Source organism: Perissodus microlepis, chromosome 2, assembly GCF_051167445.1.
Source record: "Perissodus microlepis isolate ML-2025 ecotype Zambia chromosome 2, ASM5116744v1, whole genome shotgun sequence".
Taxonomy (NCBI): domain Eukaryota; kingdom Metazoa; phylum Chordata; class Actinopteri; order Cichliformes; family Cichlidae; genus Perissodus; species Perissodus microlepis.
This window is the reverse complement of record NC_140462.1, coordinates 19,684,884-19,706,063: the sequence shown is the minus strand read 5'-3', so window position 1 is coordinate 19,706,063 and position 21,180 is coordinate 19,684,884. Positions and strand designations below refer to the sequence as shown.

The following is a 21,180-nucleotide window of genomic DNA, read 5'->3' as shown; positions in this document are numbered from 1 at the left end:
TTTGAGTAAATATCATATCCATTGTGCTAAATGGAGGAACGCTAAGCCTTCTCTCCCTGGTTTTATTGATGATTTTAAGATATTTTTTTCTTTGCTAAAAAAGACAAAAAGCACATATGCCAAAAAAAATAACCAGGATAATACCCGTCTCCTGCTATTCTAAATTTTGACTTATGCTGAGGCTAATATATTGTTAAGTAATGCAGCTGTCTCACTAAGGTCCAGAATCGATTCGTTCCATGATTTGATTCAATTCGATTCGATTCAATTCAATTCGATTTGATTCTGGGAAATTTTGACAGTCAGAAATATTATAATTCAGATCAGTACATTTACATATTTTTGTATCTAAAAAAAGGAAGCTGACACACGCAAGACTTTATCAAAGGTGTAAGCGTCACAGCAGATGCCTTTGTGTAAAAGTAGCTGAAGATAAAACAGAAAAACATGAAGGTGATTTTTCCTGGCCTGGGATTTTATAAAAATTATTCTGCAGTACATCAAAAATGAAAGAAAACCATTAATCAACATATGAGCGTTACCTCTGACGTTCCAGCGGTTTTATTAGAGACACGGCTAAGCGTTTTGCATTTTGCATAATTTTAAAAAGTTTAAATTTGTTCAGTATTGAACGGCAGAAATTGGGTTTTCTTTTCGGAAGTATGTAAAACGAAGGGAAAAAAACAGCGGCCGACAGCGCTGTAAACAACGGTAGACTTGTGCGTAACAAGCAAGCGAATAATGCAGAAAACAGATTTTTAGACGGGAAACTGTTCTTGAAGTACAGAGAGAGAGAGCTGTGCATGACGTGTGATTTTATCGTGGTGGAAGCAAAACAGTAAACGTCAGAGGGAATTCATGATGATGTTTATGTGAAGCGCAGTTTGGATCTTCTTTTGCTGCTGGTTCAGTCAATATTGTTTGGAGAGAGATAAAACTAACAGCTTCAGAATCGGCGCAAAAACGGCGTGAAAACAAAGCGCAGACCCGCCGACAGATCAGAATCAGCGAGCTGTCGGCTTTCAGCCCCGACCGTTTCCGTGCCGTCGGGTGAGAAAGGCGACATCTCACTGATTCTGATCCGCGGGTCCACGCTGTGTGTTTACGTCTTTGTGCAGAATCCCTGTACCTGCTCACATTTACTGTCTTAGCTGTTTGGTGGTTGTTGAAATTTTGTGAGGTTTCACCTGAGATTCTGGCATTTCGGGCAAAATAAATTTATATTAAAAAATCGATTCAGGATTTTAATGAATCGATTTCACGTTATCCAAGCCAGAATCGATTTTAATCGATAAATCGATTATAAAAACCCACCCCTAACTAGCAGGTTGCTGAGTAGACATCTGTGTAGTGGTTTGTTTGAAATCTACCACTTTTTCCTTCAGTTTCCTTGTCAAGAATTAACTTCCTGTTCAACTGAAATGCCTTCCTGTTCAACTGAAATGCCTTGGTTTTTCAGTAGTGTGTGTGAGAGCTAAAATTTTAGTAGTGTGTGTGAGAGCATTTCAGTAGTGTGTGTGAGAGCGTTTCAGTAGTGTGTGTGAGTGCGTTTCAGTAGTGTGTGTGAGAGCGTTTTAGTTGTGTGTGTGTGAGAGCGTTTCAGTAGTGTGTGTGAGAGCGTTTCAGTTGTGTGTGTGAGAGCGTTTCAGTTGTGTGTGTGAGAGCGTTTCAGTTGTGTGTGTGAGAGCGTTTCAGTAGTGTGTGTGAGAGCGTTTCAGTGGTGTGTGTGAGAGCGTTTCAGTAATAATGTCCCTTACGGCACCTCATACAGAATTCATGGTCTTTGGCGTTTCTGTGTGAAGTTTCCTCTGGGTTCTCTGTCTTCAGCTTACTTCTTAGTTTAATTGAGGGAGGGAATGCAACGCCTCTGATTATTTTACACAGTTGTGGTCCTGTGAGTAGGCTAATACATAGGAACAAATTAAAACCATTAGAAACCTTCATGGCAATTAAACAATAATTTAGTGTAGATTCTTATTTCTACAAAACACTCAAATGGACCTGTTTCTCACTCTGTTACCCATTTCCAGCCTTACTTAGCAGCATGTCACCAGTATCTTATTCAGTTTTTCTCTTCCATTTAGGATTACAGCTCTTTAAACTATCTTCTCATTGTTGTTGATGCAACTCTGACTCTAACCAACGCTCCAGAGAACATTGGACTTAAACCAGACAAACTCAGGACAAAGGTAAAGTGGGTTTTTATAGGTTGGTTGGTTGGTTGGTTTGTTTGTTTGTTTGTTTGTTTGTTTGTTTGTTTGTTTGTTTGTTTGTTTGTTTGTTTGTTTGTTTGTTTGTTTGTTTGTTTGTTTTTTAAGACCAATTTTGTTAAATTACTCACATGAGCAGTTGCTCTTTAATACAGCTACCTTTGAGTTCAGTGTACTATAACAATTACATTAAAATAATGTTTGTAACAGTCTAAGATGGACAGAAAGTCACAGCCTTCTAGGATTTGTGCATCTGAAGACATACTGTTGTTTTGGGTCTGCACATCATTATTATTATTATTATCTAAATGTCCACAGGCAAAACTGACAGTGTTCCTTGAGAGAAAGACTGAATTCCTGGTCAAAGTTGCGTGGTGGATAATCCTCCTGACAGTCATGTCTTTGCTGCTGCTGTTGGCCTTTTTAGGCTTCCTACTGTGGAAGGTAACAAGCCCAGTGAACTTTTAAAATGTTGTTTTAAAAGTTCACTGAGCTGATAGCTATACAGTTCATAGCATCAGCAGTGTCAAATCAGTCTCTCAGTAATCTTCCAACAAAGCAGTAAAAGCAGTTTGTTTTTTCCAGCAGTTGTAAGCATTTAAATTGCACCTTTCTCTTAGCATTCTTCCTAAATTGTGAATACTTTAAATAGAAAAGGCAAATTTCTGCAGTCTGAAAGCACTTAAATGTGGCATAGATGAGGATTTTTGAATGTACAATGAACAGTTGAAACAGTTACTATTTTTCATGAATTCTTTACTTTTTACAAACTTGTCTGTGAACTGTCATACTGACCCTTGTCCTTATTTCTTTTTGTAAGCGTGGGTGCATCCACTGCATTGATCATAAGAAGAAGTTCTCAGATAATGGAGCTCCAAACACAGAGACAGCACCCCTTAAAGGCTAAAGGGCAAACCTTAAGGACACCTTGAAGGTTTAAGAACAACACTGAGGCTTCCATGGCGAGCTGTTGTTTTATATTTTCTACTATTAGCACAGAATTATCTAATAATTTTATGATGTGTTAGGATTTATTTTTTTATTGTTTTGGTTTTTGTTTGTGTTTTGTCACCCAATTTATTTGCATGTTTACACTTTTCCAGCATTTTCCCTGTTTCATTTCTGTCTCCCTCTTTTTCCATTGTTGTTTATTTCCCGACTTAACACTTTCTGTTGTATGTGTGCAAGTGCACTTACCAACATGGTGTGGAAAGTTGATTATGTCTCACCTCAAATGCTCAGCATCTTGGCTACATAACAAAAAAGGAGAGACTACCAAACATTTTTTTATTTCTAGCCAGTAGAAGGAAGATACAATGTTTTGAATGCCCAGCTAATTAATTAAGAGTGGTCATTTGTTCATGCATTTCAAGTAAATGCAGATTTACATATTTTGTGGCAGTGTTCATTTTTCAATCTGTTAAATTGTCATAATCAGCATGGAAGAATTTTATATTACGTGTAGTCATATGCAAAGTAATTTACAGATGTTCACAAAATGCATAACAATCACAGTCAAACCTTATAAACATACTCCTTTTTTTAATCACACACAAAACAGTGAAGGGCAGAAAATCTGATCATCTTAAATAACTGAAAAAAATGGATAAAGAGGACAAGCCTGTTTGGATATTCAGCTCCCATAAATGACACACCTGTGCGCTCTCAATTGTAGCTCCTGCACTTCAGTGTTTTGCTTCTGTGTTTCATTTTGTCCTCTTTTAAATTAAATGGCAGTTTCAGGCTCTAAATTAAACTTCACAGCATAAACTGTAAACCATCGCACTAGCTGCTAATCTTTGTCTGTTCATACTTAATCCAGTTTGTTTTCTTGTGTTTCACTGAGGTAAGTTTTGCCCTCTCACACAGAAAGAAAAGATGCTACCTAATCTTTCAAAGAGGAGTGGTGAAGGTCACATGCAAAGAAAAAAAAGCTTCCGTGCCCTCCAGATGCAGTTTAGGAAGTGAGATATCCTTTACTATGGTATACTGATACTGATTTCCAGATCGCAGCAGGAGGACAGAGGAGACAATGAGGCACAAATCAGAGAAATAGGAAAGGTCTCTACCATGTATTTATAGGAGCTGAGACAGAAGTAAACATTTGCATTAGTATTATTGAATGATGTAGTTCTCTTTCCATTTGTCAGTTGTCAGTCTGTCCTGTTCTACTTCTTGTTTGCCTGCCAGTTTACCATCCTGTATCTGTTCTTGTCTTCATGTTTACCTCAGTGACTTTGTTTCTTGTTTTGGATTTGTTTTTTCGTAGTCCACTTTGGATCACTTGCTTGTTCTCTGCAGTCTTCTTATGTCTTCTTTGTTCATGCAAAGTTCTTTTTGTTGAGCTGGTGACTTGTGCATATGATCTAAGCCTGAACATGGAAATATTCTGTAACTAAAGCATGTGTTGTTTAGTTTTTGTATTTTGGCGGTTATTAAATATAATTACCTTAAATAAATTAAAGAATCAACATCTTTTTCTTCAGTTTTTTAATGAAGCAAAAAATGTCACTTGTTTGATACCAAAAAACTGTCACAACAACATGAAAAAAAAAAAGTTGTGCTATACTTTCACCATGAAGGAATGTGAGTTGCAGGAATGGATGCGAGTTCGGACTCAAAAACAACTTTCCTAAAATTGAATGGAAATACTGCAGACATCACAGACATGTCTGACTGCTGAGCACTGAAAGCACACGATTAAAACACTGTTGCTTTTAAAATACTGTGAAACACTTTGTCATTTTCTTTGTGCAATATAATGCTGTGTGTGGTGAAGTCTTAGCCACAGTTCCTACTGTTGTTGAAGGCTTTCATTTCAAATTAACATATCCACCTTCACATGCTGGCATTTTGTTTGAGTTTTGTTCAACAAAGTGCTGGAAACAGTCCTCAGAGAATTTGGTCCATACTAATATGTTAGCATTACACAGTTCCTGTTATCCACTGAGCATTTTCAAAGCAGTTGGAAACAGTTGGTAATTGGTGTAAAAATGGATATGTTATGAAAGGAAATCCTTCTCTAGATCATATTTCTATTTTACAGGCATATTTCCACCTCAGTAGATTTAATTCTGTTACAAGCAAATGGGATTTTACAATTTCTCTTCAACTTAAGTGTCCTTTTGCAGCATCTATACATTCTCTTATATTTTCTTGTCTCCCCAGCTGTTCTATTCAGTCACTTTCATCATCTCCTGGAAATAGTTGAGCATTTTGGAAACTGTGCTTATTTGCTTTTTTTTTAAGCTTAGCATAAAAGCTAGAAAGTGAGAAACACTGTCAACTTTCACTTTACAAAACACAAATTAAAATGCAACACTGAATAATGTTTAAGAAAATTTTACTTTAAAGATGCTGAAAAGTAAAGTGTAAAAATTGATACTGAGGTTATACACTCACTGGCCACTTCATAGGTTACAACTTCAGAAGACCTTGAGAACTACCTTAATTCTTTGCAACATAGTTTAAGGAAGGTTTTGGATAAATTCTTTAGAGACTTCGCTCTAATTGATATGACAGCATCACACCGTTGCTGCAGATTAGTCAGCTGCATACCCATGATGCTAATCTCCTGTTCCACCACATCCCAAAGATGCTCTATGTTCTTGTTTTCACCAAATTCTGACCAAACCATCTTCATCTGATCATCAGACCAGGCAATCTTTCTATTATCCAATTTTGGTCAGTCCACATGAATCATAGTTTCAGTTCCCCATTTTTAGCTGAGAGGAGTGGCACTCAGTGTGGTCTTCTGCTACTATAGACCATCTGATTCAAGATTGAATGCATCTGGTCATTCTCCTCTGACCTCAGGCCATCAAAAACGTATTTTGTCCCAGGGAACTGCCACTCACTGCATATTTTCTCTTTGCCAAACCATTCTCTGTAAACCCTAGAGATGGTTGTGTGGGGAAAATCCCAGTGAATCAGCAGTTTCTGAAATACTCAGACCAGCCCATCTGACATACATAACCATACCATGTTCAAAGTCACTTAAAACACTAATTCTTACCCAGTCTGCTGCAGGTGAAAATTAAACAGGTCATCTTTAACATGTCTACATAACTGCCGTGACTAGTTAGGCAGATATACATCAACAACTGAACTGATATACTTTATGAAGTGGCTGGTAAGTGTGTGTTGGTCTATTTCTTGGCAAAGATTGCATTTTTATTAGCAGATCTGTCAATTTCTTCATGCCAATAAACAATCAGTATGTAACCCGTGTAAAATGATCAATTATTTTTGCACAAATTAAAAAAGTTAAAATATGTTAATCTGCAAATTCAACCATTCCTTGTATATAGATTTTCTCATCCAAGCTAGTTACTTTGTTTTAAACTAATCAGCTGCTGAATCCGTCTTTTTGTTGTTTTCTAAATCTTAATCTTAAACTTCTCATTTTACACTTTGCAAGCTAAGCACACTTCCCAGAATGTTAAACTAATCTTTTCTTCTCCTCTTTCCTGATGACAACTCCTCACAAGCTTTGTCTTGAAAACTCTTTGATTTCATCTTCATTGAAACAGCACATGAAAATTAAGAACCATCATCTAAGTTCTGACATCATTTTTCTCTCTGAAACCATTCAGTCCAACGTTACAATACGTAGTGTGCTCTCCGACTGTTTTCAACAACTTTTGTTGCTTTTAGGAAAAATAAGTACAAAAGCATACTTTAAAAAAAGGTCCCAGCATCCTCTCAACAAGACCGGCACATATAACAAACATCATAAAACGATCACACAAACACACACATACGCACACACTCACACATGATGCTCTTTACCCCTCTCTGTTTAGAAGTAAAGAAGCCAGAAAAAAACTACAGCTGATAATAAGTGTTCTGATGTATATGATAATATTTTAAAATGACTGGTTTACAAAAAAGTATTAATACAACTTGATTTTTCCCTTTTTTCACCACCAGAGAACTTGAAAGACAAACTTACATTAGAAGAAAACACACAGCCATTGTCTTGAAATAATAATAAAACAATATATGATATTACAAATAAATTAAAAACAGCAATATATTACACTGATATAAGCAACCCAACTTGGTTTGAGCTTTTACATTCAAAATCAGCCCATTGTTTGGTTTAAAGAGTCACACTTTTGCCTTTTTCAAATGTTTCAAAGCCAAAGTATGGAGTTTTAATTGAAAGAACTTAAACTTTATCTTACTGCTTTAAAAAGATAGAAAAATTAATTAAACGAACCACAGCTAAACTGAACTCAAATGTACTGAAACTTAATTTAAAGAGAGAAGCAGCAAACAAATGTATGTTAAATCAGCTGCTCACTGAAACTACATAGTAATTATGGGCACGGCTAATCTCTACCTCACAGACCACCAAGTGGTCACCGCCATCACCCACACATCCTGCCAATTCATTTAATGTTAAAAAGTTTATTCCTTTGTTCCCCTTAAGACTTCCAGCACTGCACACCGTTCAGCATCTAACGCCAATCAGTCAAACATGACACTAAAAAAATAAAAGATGATATTTTTAAGTTGTGTTTTTAATTATCAGTGTGTTTTATGTCTCATTAGTTGCTTGGGGAGTAGGAAAAATATTCAGTGTTTATTTAGTGCTGTAAACAGGTCTTTGATTATTGCTGAATTAGCCTGTTTTTACTGTTGTTTTAATGCTGGTGTAACCGAATGGAATGGCAATTATTTTCTTAATAATGTGCTTTAGACTCCAGCATGACAGAAATTTTCCCCTCACTTCCACACTTTAATAACCAGCTATCTCCACATGGTGGCAGCAGTGACCACAAAAGGCAGAGGCAACAAAGAAAACGGGGAGAAAGAGAGCAGACCAGCTGCAGATCGAACCCGTCCCTGCCCGTTGTTTCTGTTCCACTTGGACCCGTTTCTGTCTCGGCCTCGAGGCGGCTTTGCAGGGTTGGAGGCGGGGTTATTTGAGGGTTTGGTGTATGGTGGAGAGTAAGGCCCATAACCTGGCCAGTCATGATTGTACCTTTCGCCATGATCTCCACCTCCTGAGCCACTGCCTTCCTCACCTGAAACAGGAAAAGCACATTTTCATCTGATATATGGAGCAGATATAAGAATATCAAGTCAAAATTTTAGGAACACTCACTGTCCATGAAGTCCATGTCCTGTCCACTCATAGCATGCCTCAGTTTATTGGTCACCACCCTCAGCTCCATGATCAGCTGCCTGGTCCTCACATCTGGACGTGCAATATCCACTTCCACCTCAGGGTTATTGATCTGGCTCACCAAACCGTCACCTGTCACATCTGGCAGGTACCTGAGCATACGCACAAAGAGGCATTCACATACATAGTAGCTTATTCTCTGCTATTTAATTTTCTTAAGAACACTAAAGGTTTATGTGCAGTGATACCCTTTGTAATCAAATCTTTAATGGCTAGGCTGTAGAGATGGTTATGGCCAATCAGTCCCTTTGCTTTAGTCCAGACAGAAACATCTCAGCAGTCATCATCTGATGGATTGCTGTGACATTTTGTACAGACACTAACAGTCCCCAGAGGATTAATCCCACTGACTCTGGTTTCATGTGGCTGCCTGGACCACTGGGCTGACATTTTCGGTACAGAGCACAATGTTTCAGCAGCTATTGGTTTGTTTTATGTCAAGCTTTATTGAATTTTTAATAATGCATGTATTACTTTTTGCTTACAAGACAGTTAGCTGCACCATATATATTTTTAAAGTTACAATCTGGAATGCCCAAAGGACATTTCACAGTTATTATCACTTATTGTATATGTGATAATACAAGATAATTATAGCACAGCCAGCACATCTGGTTTGTGACTGAAGATGGATGTGCTTTTATATAAAATGCTGACTGATGAAGGTGGACAATCAGTTCCCCTCTTTCTGTGTAACACTCACTAGTGGTTCTTCTCAAATGAGCTTGATTCATTGGTGTGTACACAGAACAAGCAGACCCAGGTAGAGAACATGTGGGTGAGTGGCGGTGGCATAATTAAATAAACTCAGTTCCATCTGTTGCATCCTTCCACCTCTGCACCATCACTCACTCACTCACTCCTCCTCCTCCGCCTCCGCCTGTACAGACCCTCCCCTCAGCAGCCTTTTGCTCTGATCTCGCTCACCTCCCCCGGGTCTGCCCGTTCCAGCAGCGGTCCTCATTAGTGACGTCGGCAGCCATCTTCTCATCGTTGCAGATGGTGTGTGGGAGGGACACCCAGAAGCCCCGCATGGGCCGCAGTCGCTCTTTCAGTTCGGTAACCTGTGTGGAGGTGGAAGGAAACTGGCTATGACTCAGACATGGTTTTAAAGTATCTTTGTATGAAAGCTGCAGGGCTGATGCTGGGTAAAGGTAAAAACCTAATACAGCTTTGCTTCTGGGTCAGCTCTTAAACGACATTTCTTTTCAGTCTTATAAACAGATATAAATATCTAATACCCTCTTCGTCTGTGCTCTGATCTTAAGCTCTTTTTATTTAGGCATTTCTATCTTACAAGACCACACTATTCACAGAAATTCTGTCTGGGCTCTAACCACAGGACTCTCTGTTATTAGTCGCTCTGACTTATTTTAGTGTTTTGGGGTTTGGTTTTTTTTCCTTTTTTTCCCCCTCTTGATCTGACTCAGATTCATGTGCAGAGCAAACATGTGTGACATTCTTACAGTTTTTTCCTGATATATTTAAAGAATGCTCAACACAAAAGGGTAAATTGTACACCGTTAAAACAAGTAGTATCTATTTCTGAATGTGCCAAATTGCTCACTGTAACATGTGAAAAGTGGCACTTATCATGAACCCACCAAAAACAGTCATTCATCAGCATTCTCGAACCACTTCAAAGGGTTTTATCTGGTTTCAATGTAAGCACTTTGTCTCTCTTAGTGAAAAAGCACTAAATGGCCAATGGAAGGTACTTACCAAGCACCAAATGGCAAATACAGCAGAAATACAATAATTTTAGGCTTAGCTGATTTTTTTTCTTTTCTTTTCTTTTTTTTTTTTTTTTACCTTTATTGACAAGTAAGTGCAACCCAAGATTAAGAATTCCTACTGGTACCGCGTCACTGTGCTGTTTGCTCCTTACCAATCGATCCAGGTTGGTGCCTGCAGCAGTGGTGGGTTTCTCTTCAGGAGTGTAGGTTCGGAAAGGCCTTTTGTTGCCCCCGGACTCTCTGGGCGAGCGTTTGGACCTTGCTGGAGCTGGCCTGGGGTTTCCACAGCCTTGGAACACCTGAGGTACACAGCAACAGCAGTTTTAAGATTAAGAAGATTCTTCTATGCTGTGTCAAGAAAACTGTATATTCTCGAACTAATATGTGATTTCTTGGAATTTCTTCTAACAACACCTAAAGAATAAGTGCAAAAGGCTTAGTGCTTTCTTCTAAGAGAAAAAAGGTAGCATTGATTTAAGTTTTGAATTAAAGCTTAAAAAAACACCAGGGACCTTTGATTTCTGGGGAAAAGAGTCAATGACGTTTACAGACAAAAATGTTGCAACTGAACAATGTTGAAAAAGCTCCCCCTAACCTCAACAGTCACGCTCTGTTAGAGTGCAGTCGCACAAAGCTGGATTGTAAAGCAGAGAGCTGTCTGTTCCTTAAAGCACTACCAACACAAACCAGGAGCTTTTCTGTTTCTAACAAGACGTGGGTGTCTCTCTGGTGGATTCACTCCTGGGATGTCTGCCATGTTTTAATCATACTCCGAGGCTATCATGTTCTCATCTTTACTGCATGCTGTCTCATTAGAAAGATTAAAAATGAAATTAAACAATAATTAAGATTACAGCTTTTGCTTGAATATTGAAGAAGATCATTTGCATGTCCTCTCAAAGGTTCAGTTAACATTTCACTTGATTGATTCACAATTGCCAAACTCTCGGAAAGCAATAAAAAAATATAACAATGCTCATTTGGTTTTCATTTTTATGTACTGATCATCTGCTGTGCTTTCTTACTTTGCTGGAGATGCTGACACTGTTTTCCTGCATGTGCATAATGGCCTCTGACACTTTCACAGAGATAGAGTCGGCTGCAAGCTCCATGTTGAAAGGCCCCTCCAGCTTCTCTGAAACCTGGTACAGAGCATCTGAAAAACAGAGATGGTAGGGTGATAAAGTTTGCTTTGACTTTAGTTCTCGCTTTCAGGTAATATATAGAAGAAGAAAAAAACTGTGTGTAGGTGGGCTTCTGTAGAGCCTGATGAATGTTAAGACAGTGGTTCCCTGTGTCTGGAATCTCCCCCCTGGCCAACCAGCTAAAAGAGTGTGATTTACATCTCTTTAAGGGGTGTTCAGTAAGATAAAGAAGCAAACTGCCACAATATAAAGAGAAGCGTGAAAAAGAGAGGAGAATGGTGGTCAGACAAAAGGCTGCATGAGGGTAAAATGGTTTTGAGTTCAGCAGGCATGGATGGAGCAATGAAAGGTAAGAGGAAGCACTCCAGATGAAAAGAAAAAATAGAGGGAATGTATGGGTTTGATGAAAGGAGAAAGGAAACACAGGAAGACAGATCAATTGTGAAGGAGCAGAGAGGCATGAATGATTAATGGAGGAGGAACTCATTAGGGAAAAGGACGTGAAAGTAAATGAGTGACAGGGGCACAAGAAAGGATGCTACTTTTTGGGATGTCTGGTTTAATTATGATGAGAATAATTCAAAGTGCTTAGACGCTGACTCTCCTATGCTTAAAGATCTAAAAATGATGCTGAAACTCAGGTTCTTCAGAAGCTTTAGCTTTTTAAAATGTGCCATCCACTACCTATGAAATCACATATAAAGATATTCTATCACCCACCAATGAAATTGTTCCATTCGGTGTCCAGGTCAGCCTGATTGGCTAAGCAGCCCTTCATCACGTTAAGGCACAATGAGCGGCAGGGGCGCACGGAGGGCATACCTCGACACAGTGGGCAGTACCACTGACGCATCAGGCCACGCACACACTCTGAATCTGTAGTTAACTGAAAGCAAAGGACAGAATAAAACAGATTAAATACATAAACACACAATGACCATTACTTAACAAAGGGGTTTTACATATTTGCAATTCCAGAAGTCAACCACAGCTGAAGAACTTCAAAGTTATGTTTAGAAAAACTAATTTAGTTTAGATTAAATGTCTGATAATCTAATAAACAGGATTACTCTATAAAGTCTAGACTAACTATTGTGTTTTTGAGTGACTAGCCGTTTAAACAAGAACATAATGAAAGGATATAATTGCTTGCCAGTATGCTTTAGACAGCAGAGTATCATCAATGCCATCTTGGTATTAAATATTCCATTCAAGATAAGCATGAAGAGATGCTGAATAAGAGCCACTCACCTTTGTTGCTTTGTTGACAATGTCCCGACCAGTAGCAAGCCCTTGAGATAACGCTCTGGCTGCTATGAAAGCCCTCGACACCTGAATGTCAAACCAAAGATAACAGATTAGGGTCCCCCTTTGCCATCCTGCTATATAAGTACAGTAAATATGAGCTCTGTAGATTTTACTATATACACACTTGTACACGAAGTTTGCGAGGGACATCCCCAAATGGTTGCAGCTGTTCGGCGTGCTTACTGACACACTCTAGGTAGTCCTCACTGAACTGATACTGGGGGTTTACCAGAGAGAAGACCCGCTCCACAAGTCTGGACCAGAAATCTGACAAAACCTCTGCCAGACTCACACTTCCCCCTGTGAACGATAGAGTAACAGTTATACTATATAAGAATATGTTTTTTTTTCTTATCTGATAAATGCTTCGAAAAAGAGTCACAGCAGTTAGAATGGATCTCACCACGACAATGCTGTTGGAGAGTATTTAAAGACAAATTTCTCTCATCTTCTTCCAATAAAAGCTATGTTAAGCTATAAACACCATCAGATATATTAGTTTGGTAAGTGCGGCCATATTTGAACAGCTAGAAGGACAAAGAAACCATTCTCAATATTTATATGCGCTGTTTACTTTGCATTCAGCATCCAAATGACTAACTGCTGAAGTGTGTGCATTAAAATTCCAAGGTTTTTGAAGGAAAGTACAGAAAAATACTTTTATAAATACCTGATTGTTTTACTAAAGTGTTTTTCTCCTTGGCTAAACACACAGTACAAGCTATGGAGAAGTCTGATTGACATTGCTTTAAATATCTCACTTAATAATTTTTGATGCATTTGAGAAACAACAGTTTTGGGGGAAAGATGGAGATTTTAGAGCAAACTCTGTCCTTACTTCTTTAAATAACACTCTAGCGAAGTCGTATGTCTCACTTTGGTTAAAAATATTGTAATCAAAATTTTTTATAAAACTATATAAAATTTAATAAAACTTAATCCAGTTGATAAATGAACACATTTTTTTTTAATGATAACATAAATCTGAACACTAAATGTTTTCTGCTTTAGAACATAATAGTATCCATAATGTTTTGTCTGCTTGAGTGTTTCTACAGAATGAGCATGTGAATCTCCAATCTGTAGTCTACTATACTGCCTTAAATTAGCCATACATGCTGTTTGGCAGAGAAGGACAGGCTGACTTAGCAGCCTGCAGATGGAAGAGTCAGTGAGCGGCTGTGAAGCCAAAAACAGAACGATCCGGAACAAAAATAGAAATGGTCTGGCATCTGTGGGAATCCAATTCTCGCTCTCCTTTTTTTCCTCCAGTTTTTCCTGGCATGTCGGTTCCCCTCAAAAGACAATGATGCTTTTTTTATTGCTGTCTATAACTGCTGATTTACCACAACATGGACGTGGACTGTCTGAACTATACATAAATGTCAGTGTCGGAAGGAATTATTGTACCTCTTTAAACAGAGATCAGTCTTTTTAAACATTTCCCTGCAGTCATTCTTTCCTCGTGGTGGTACTGGAGCCCACTGTAGACTACATAAGCCAGGCGGGTTACTTAAATTACTGTTTTAACACTGTGAAATAGAACGTGGATTTTTCCCTCCATGTTGTTTGGATTGGAAGCTAGTGACTGCTATTTGTGTTTTGGATCAGTAAACCATCATTACATCCCTAATCTCCTTCTTTTATATGGCAGAGCCAACCAAAGTCCACTCAGCAGCAAGCCTGACAACCCTGTGCACTTGGTCACTTACTGTGCACTTATTAGCGAAGTTATTTTCAAGGATTATCTGAATTTAATTTTAAACTGCATGTGTAGAACTTGCTAAAAACCATGTACAAAGTTTGCTGATTTACGGTATTCTCCTTCGCTCAGTTGGCTCTCTCTTTGATTATGTATCACTTCCTGTTCCTGTTGTTGTTCTGTCAATTTAATTAAAAGCGTATACGTAACAACTTTTTTCATAGAGTAATCTTCACATGCTTTATCCAAAGCACACTCTCTGTTGATTCACTCACTAATTATATTCACAGTATTCACTGTCTCTTTAGGGATTTGCTGGCTCAACTTGCAGCCAGCTAGCTAGTAGCATGGCATTTTCACCTGTCCCTTCTGCACTTTCCTGCTCCCAGATGTTTAGTTACTTCACAGACTCCTTTAGCAATAACGATACTTGTAATGAATGGCAGCAATCTTCCACTCCAGCTTGTTAATCAACCAAAGACTCAGACAGAGTTTTAATTCATTTCAAAGCCTGATGCTTCACCTTGCCCACCCTTGCTGGAAAACTCATAAACCAGTCGTATTTGTTATCATTTATAATTTCTGTCTGAATTCTCAGACTTTTTATCTGATTTAGTGCTCAGCTCAGATAAAAATAAATATTGTGGGTGATTTTAACATCCATGTAGATGGTAAAACTAAAAGCCCCAACACTGCATTAAATGTATTATTAGACTCAGTTGGCTTCTTTCACAATGTAAAAGATCCCACCCACCACCTTAATCCCACTCTAGAGCTTGTTCTGATATATAGCGTTATACTGAACATTTATCAGCATTTCCTTCAAACCCTCTTTTGTCTGATTATTTCCGAATAGCATTTAAATTTACAATGGATTACACAACAGTAGTATATAGATTTTATCACAATAAATGTATTTATGAAAGTACTGTAACTAGGTTAAAGGATATAATTCATCCACTGTCATCTTCTCCTATGCCTTGTGCCAACACAGAGCAGAGCAGCTACCAGAACACTACTCCCACAGAGGTCGATTATCTTGTTAATTATTTTACTTCTTCACTGCATACGACTCTGGATAATGTAGCTCCTGTGAAAAAGACAGCCACCTGCTATAACTCTCAAATGTGCACCTTAAAGCAGACAACTCATAAGCTGAAGAGGAAATGATGTCTCACTAATTTAGATAATCATTTATCCTGGAAACTTAGTTTGCTGCTTTATGAAAAACCCTTCTTTCAAGCTAGAACATCTTATCACTGATTTATTAGTGATTAATTAGTGATTAGAGAAAATAAGAACAACTCTAGGTTTCTCTTTCAGCACTGAAAGAGTACTACAGAGCTCTGTTGTTGCAAGCATCACAAATAAAATTTTAACCATTAAAGACAAAATTTGTCATAACCATCACACAGAAGTAGCATTATGTACAGCTACTTTCAGTACCATTGATATTTATTTAGACTCTTTTTCTTTCTTTCCTACCATTAATCTTAAATGTGATCAACCTATTTCTATTAATCGGGTATTTACCACAGGCTGTTCTGGCAGTTCTTACACTGTTACTTAAAAAGCCATGATTTGACCATTTGACCATTTCAATTTATTCATGTAAATGGAGAGTCCTCTTCATTCACTAAGGTTAATTATGAAGTTCCACAGAGTTCTATGCCAGGACTAATTCTGTTTACATTATACATGCTTCCCTTAGGAAGTATCATCAGAAAGCATGGCATACATTTTCACTGCTATGCAGATGACACCCAACTTTATCTATTCATGAAACCAGATAATACACACTAATTAGTTAAACTGTAGGAATGTCTTAAAGAAATAAAGACCTGGATTACCTCTAATTTTCTACTTTTAGATTCAATAAAAACTGAGGCCATTGTACTCGGCCCTAAAAGCATTACAAATACGGTATCTAACCAGATAATCTGGATGGCATTAACTTGACCTCTAGTAAGACTGTGAGGGATCTTTGAGTAGTTCTTGACCAGGATATGCCCTTCAATGGGCATGTTCATGCCTCTCTTCCTTGGAACCAGCTTTCAGTTGGAGTCATGAGAGTAAACTTTTAAGATCAGGCTTAAAACTTTCATTTTTGATAGAGCATATAGTTAGGGTTGGATCAGGTGACCCTGAATTCTCCTTTAGTTATGTTCCAATAGTATATGCTCCTGGGGGATTTACACGATGCATTAAGTGTTTCTTCTTCAGTTGCCTTTTTCACTCGCTTTTTTTTTTGTTAGCATGTGTTTAATACACCTCTCTGCGTTTAATTTTTAGTGATTCATAATGTTTCGGTCTCTTCCACAGCATGTCTCTGTCCTGTCTTCCTCCCCTTACCCCAACCGGTCGCAGCAGATAGCCGCCCCTCCCTGAGCCTGGTTCTGCTGGAGGTATCTTCCTGTTAAAAGGGAGTTTTTCCTTCCCACTGTCACCAAAGCATTTTCTCATAGGGGGTCATATGACTGCTGGGGCTTTCTCTTTTTTCTTTTTTTTTTATTGTAGGATCTTTACCTTACAGTATAAAGCAATTTAAAGCTACTGTTGTTGTGATTTAATGCTATATAAATAAAACTGAATTGAACTGAACTGAATTGAATTCTTTTACAATGTCTCTGATCCAACCTAGCTGACATATCTTTACCAAAATCATTAATTATCTCTATGACTGTCAAGGTGGACAAAGGAGTGTTAAAACCAACCAGAATAATATCTGCGAAGCTCCAGGAAAAGCTCTTGGAAGACGTGTGCGTTCTGGGTGAAGAGCAGCCCATAGGTCTTGGTAAACATCTGGTTCATAGACTTCTCTGAAAGGTCTATAAGCTCTTTGAAGAACTCTGTGCAGAGACAGAAAAAGCAGCGATTAGCTACAAACTGGTCACCCACCCTCTTTTTCTCTAATATCTCAGCCAGGTTTCTATGTAGGCGCTCCCTCACCCTCCTCCCCTCCCTGAAAGATTAACAGCTCAGATCCTGCACACTGGTAAATGGGTTTAACAAAATGTACTCTATTTAAAATCCATCTTTAAGACTCATATGCAGTCTCCCACTCCTTAAGCATCTTTACATGACTCATCATTATATATTATATAAAAGTGTGAGGAAGGGTGATAGCAGTCTACTGCAGGTAGGAGGAGAAAGTGTAAATTCAGCTCTGTACTGTGGCTGCTACAAACCTGCAGCTGTAGACGCATTATTTGAAACAATGACTGATAAAATCTCCCGGATACAGAGCACTTTAAAAATATTTGGGTTTTCCAAAAACTTTATACAAGTTTATAGTTTATAAGTCATTATAAACTAGTCTTACAATTCCAGAGAAACCTTTTTTCATAAAGACTTCTATGTCTGTATAACCCTGGCAAAATCATAGCAGCATAATCATAGTTAATTCAGCTTAGACAAGCAGGTTATATATTTTTAATGGGAGGCCTCAACTGGGATTTTCTCTAACTGGAGAAAATATGGTGTTTAGCTGCATTATGGAAAATGTTATTTAGAGCGAAAAAATGCTACTGACTAAAATGCAGGATAGCTTGGCCCTGGTTGCTTGATTTGTAACTAGTTTTATAATCAGTCTCTTGTGAGTTGCCACTTGTATGAAAATGCCTCACAGTTGCTGAAATTACATAAGTAACAAGCATTTTTAATATATTTGCTTTGCTGTGCTTCAAGCATTTAGCTGTAATTTTAATAGCTCAGAAGTATCATCTGAATTAAATTAGAAAGGTAATTTTATAATTAAAACTCACTGGTTTAATTTCGGGGAGGGTCATTTTTTCACAAACTATGGTATCAAAAGTAATAACTAGCTTTTAATCAGCTTCAAATCAAATAATGTTCCAATTACAAACACAAGAACTACGAAGGTGTCAGCCTCTCACCGTCAAACCTGCGGTGTCTCTGGGTAAAGGTGGTCAAGAGAAACTGGCTGTTGTCTGAAACTGCTTTGAGGAAGTCCCTTTCACTCTGCTGGGCCAGAGTCTCCTCCATCTGACTGGAGCAGCAAGTGTAGTCCTGAGGACAGAGCCGCAGGTGCTCACCTAGAACAAACATAAAAGAAAGGCCATAAGAGAAAGCAAGGATTTGATCACACAGTTAAACCTATGGTGAGAAATCTGATTCCCTTGGTTTTTTTAACTATATGTAATTATATGCTTCTACTTTATATATGCACATGGTTTTGTGAAGCACTTTGTGCTGTTTTTATGACTAAAATGTATTATTAAGTGCAAGGCCAATTTCCATTATGGAGGTCAAAGCTGATTTTTTTTTAGTGTGAAAGTCAATTCCTCTACTTGTCAGTCCATTCAGTGGGGAAATCTTATTAAAGATAACGCCGTGGTAGAAAATTTTTAATTTCCATGCATGAATTATTCAACTTCAATCTGTCTTTCTTTGTCAGCCCAGGTTGGGTCTTTGATATGTCTGAGGTAATGATATATGCAAGCCACACACAGGAGGGGGAGGTGGGGGGGTGTAACACAGGAGTACTCAAAATATGCAAAAGCCTTGAATTCTTTGTTTCTATCATATTGCATCCGACATGAATATTGCGCCTGTTAATAGAGCCGAAAGTCTGATTCCTAACTCCACCCTGACCGATGTTCCTCTCTGCCTCTTTTGTTCTCCCTGTGTCTCTCACTATTAGCCCTCTCTCATCCCTCTATTTCCATTGCTAAACTGCCTCCCTTCATCCTTCACTCTCCCAGCCATCTGCTCCCCTGGCCCACGGGACAGTGAGCCAAGACTCAGGCAGTGATAGCCCAACATACACACACACATGCACACACACATGCACACACACACCAAAAAAATCTATTCTGCAGTTGCCTCACACACTAAGCTAAATTGCTGTGAAAGAAAAGGAGGGGAAAAAAACACTTCAAACATACATTTTATTCAGAATCACTTTTAAAAGCAGCTCTATGTGTGTCTGAGAGGAGCAGACACATCCGCTCACTGATTTACATGCAAAGCTAAACCTCCAAGAAGTAAGCTACATCTTCACTCTGTCATTTGCACCCTCACATGGTCAGACATTTTTATTTTGAACAATTTAACATCTAAAATCCACTTTCCTGTACCCCCTCCTCCTCTGTTCTACCCCATCCCCAACTTCAAATTATTCAAAATCTAAGTGTTTGTAATCCGCATCCAATCTTCTCATTCTCAAGATAAGATTATCAGCGGTGAACAGAGCCTCTGGGTGTATATGCAGGGATTTAACAGTGAGCCAGTAGGCAAAGACTAATTAGGGGCGAGGTTCTTTGTTGCACCGGTGTTGGCAATTTGCTCATCCCCTTAATCATCCTATTTAAACCGCACAGAGAGGAGGAGGGGGCGGGTGTAATTTGTTTTAAACCATACTGCATTGTTTCTCTTGGGGGGTAAAAACTCACCGTGGTGATCCTACAACGGCTCTCTGGGGCGTTTAGTGAGTTTGGAGCCACCTTGTACTTCTTTATCACTTTTCTACAGAGATTTGTTGCGTTTGTGTTTATAGGGCATTTCCTGCTACAATATTCCCTTAAAGATGCTTGCAGTGCGGAGCAGTGAGTTTACACTGACCTTAATGTGCATTATGTTATTTTTATCCCATGCTGATGCGCCTACATTTCTGCTGCGACATAACTGCACCCTACCCTAAAATTTACAATTAAACCTTCCCTATATAAATATATCATTACAGACTGCCCTATGTGGGTCCCGAGAACTGTATACTTTAATTTATTCCCGCTTTGCGGTATAGGAACCGTCTTACCAGAAATTTGAGTCAGCGGAGCGGTGCTTGTGCTGTACCCCTTCTCCAAGTACACCTGCCTGGTGTCCGAGCAGCTTCTCCCCGCTGCAGCCAAAGGGCTACGGGTCCCTAAAAGGGCAGCAGCCGTGCAAAGAAGTACCAGCAGCCGATGACTGGGAAAAGACACCCTGGTATCCATCCTCACTGTAGGACTTGGGGAGGGAAAAAAGCAGACTCCAGTAAAGGGTTCGGATAAAGCCAGACTGTGGTTGCAGCAGCTTATAAATGAATGAATGTCTGGCCGGTTTGGATGCACGCAAAAGTGTAAGGAGTAACGGGATCCCAAATCGTCAGTCGTTTGAAACAGTCATAGTTTTTCCCCAATAAGTGCAATGAACATCCGGGCCGGGCTTTTACATCACAGACAGGCCTGCGTTTCCATCGGCCGTGTTCATTTAATTTGTCCTTCCTGGGAGACCCGCTGTTGTACGTAAATACATGGGAGTGTGAAAGAGGCGCTCCCGGCCCACAGCATCATCTGACGGGCAAACTGCGTCAAACACCTGGGACGTAACCAGGGTGATACCGGAAGGAGGGCTGCTGTCAAAATAAAAGGGGAGGCTTGTAGTTGATGGGACAGCCAGAAAGACTACGTAAGGACATAACAAAAACAACAACCGTATAATCATGTTTTTATTACAATTTTTGAGCATTTGAAAGAAAGAGTCCCAATTTTGATTCATACTTTCATTCATTTCACAAGGGAAATTGTTTTACAGCAGCAGCGAAAATAGTAGCCTACAATAGATAAAGAGTGCAAAAACTGATGTATGCATAAGTGATTTTTAAAAAATTACCTCAAGTTAAATAAAAGTAAATGAATGAGCAGGAGACAGATGTAACAGTAGAGCTGCAAGGAGCAGAGATGGTGGATGAGTTTAAATACCTGGGGCAAACCATCCAAGCAACTGACAGTGAAAAGGGGGTGGAGAGGAGTCAGGGATGATTTGCGACAGAAGGACAGCACCAAGAGTCCAACAATTTTTTTTATAAGACATTAGTGAGTCCTGCTATGATTTATGGTTTGGAAATGGTAATGCTGACAAAAAGATAGGAGGGAGCAGCTTT

General features: G+C 38.8%; 2 protein-coding genes across 3 annotated transcripts in view; one reads left to right on the top strand and one right to left on the bottom strand.

Annotated features, from left to right (window-relative positions):
- Positions 1-4,681, top strand: part of LOC146392701 (integrin alpha-6-like) — a 33,408-nt gene extending 28,727 nt beyond the window's left edge. For both annotated transcript variants that reach the window (XM_084952049.1, XM_084952050.1), the window contains 3 exons: positions 2,085-2,189; positions 2,529-2,654; positions 3,031-4,681. In XM_084952049.1, the coding sequence (XP_084808175.1) occupies positions 2,085-2,189; positions 2,529-2,654; positions 3,031-3,117 (318 nt within the window). In that variant the 3' untranslated portion in view covers positions 3,118-4,681. The remainder of the gene's footprint in view (positions 1-2,084; positions 2,190-2,528; positions 2,655-3,030) is intronic.
- Positions 4,682-4,683: 2 nt separating this feature from the next.
- Positions 4,684-20,599, bottom strand: gpc2 (glypican 2). Its single transcript, XM_084952052.1, has 11 exons — positions 20,074-20,599; positions 18,194-18,352; positions 17,012-17,146; positions 12,720-12,895; positions 12,539-12,619; positions 12,008-12,173; positions 11,168-11,298; positions 10,295-10,441; positions 9,334-9,470; positions 8,326-8,498; positions 4,684-8,245 (listed from the first exon to the last, which is right to left on the bottom strand). Exons 1-11 carry the CDS (start codon positions 20,249-20,251, stop codon positions 7,968-7,970), a joined length of 1,761 nt encoding a protein of 586 aa, XP_084808178.1. The 5' UTR covers positions 20,252-20,599; the 3' UTR covers positions 4,684-7,967.
- Positions 20,600-21,180: the final 581 nt, after the last annotated feature.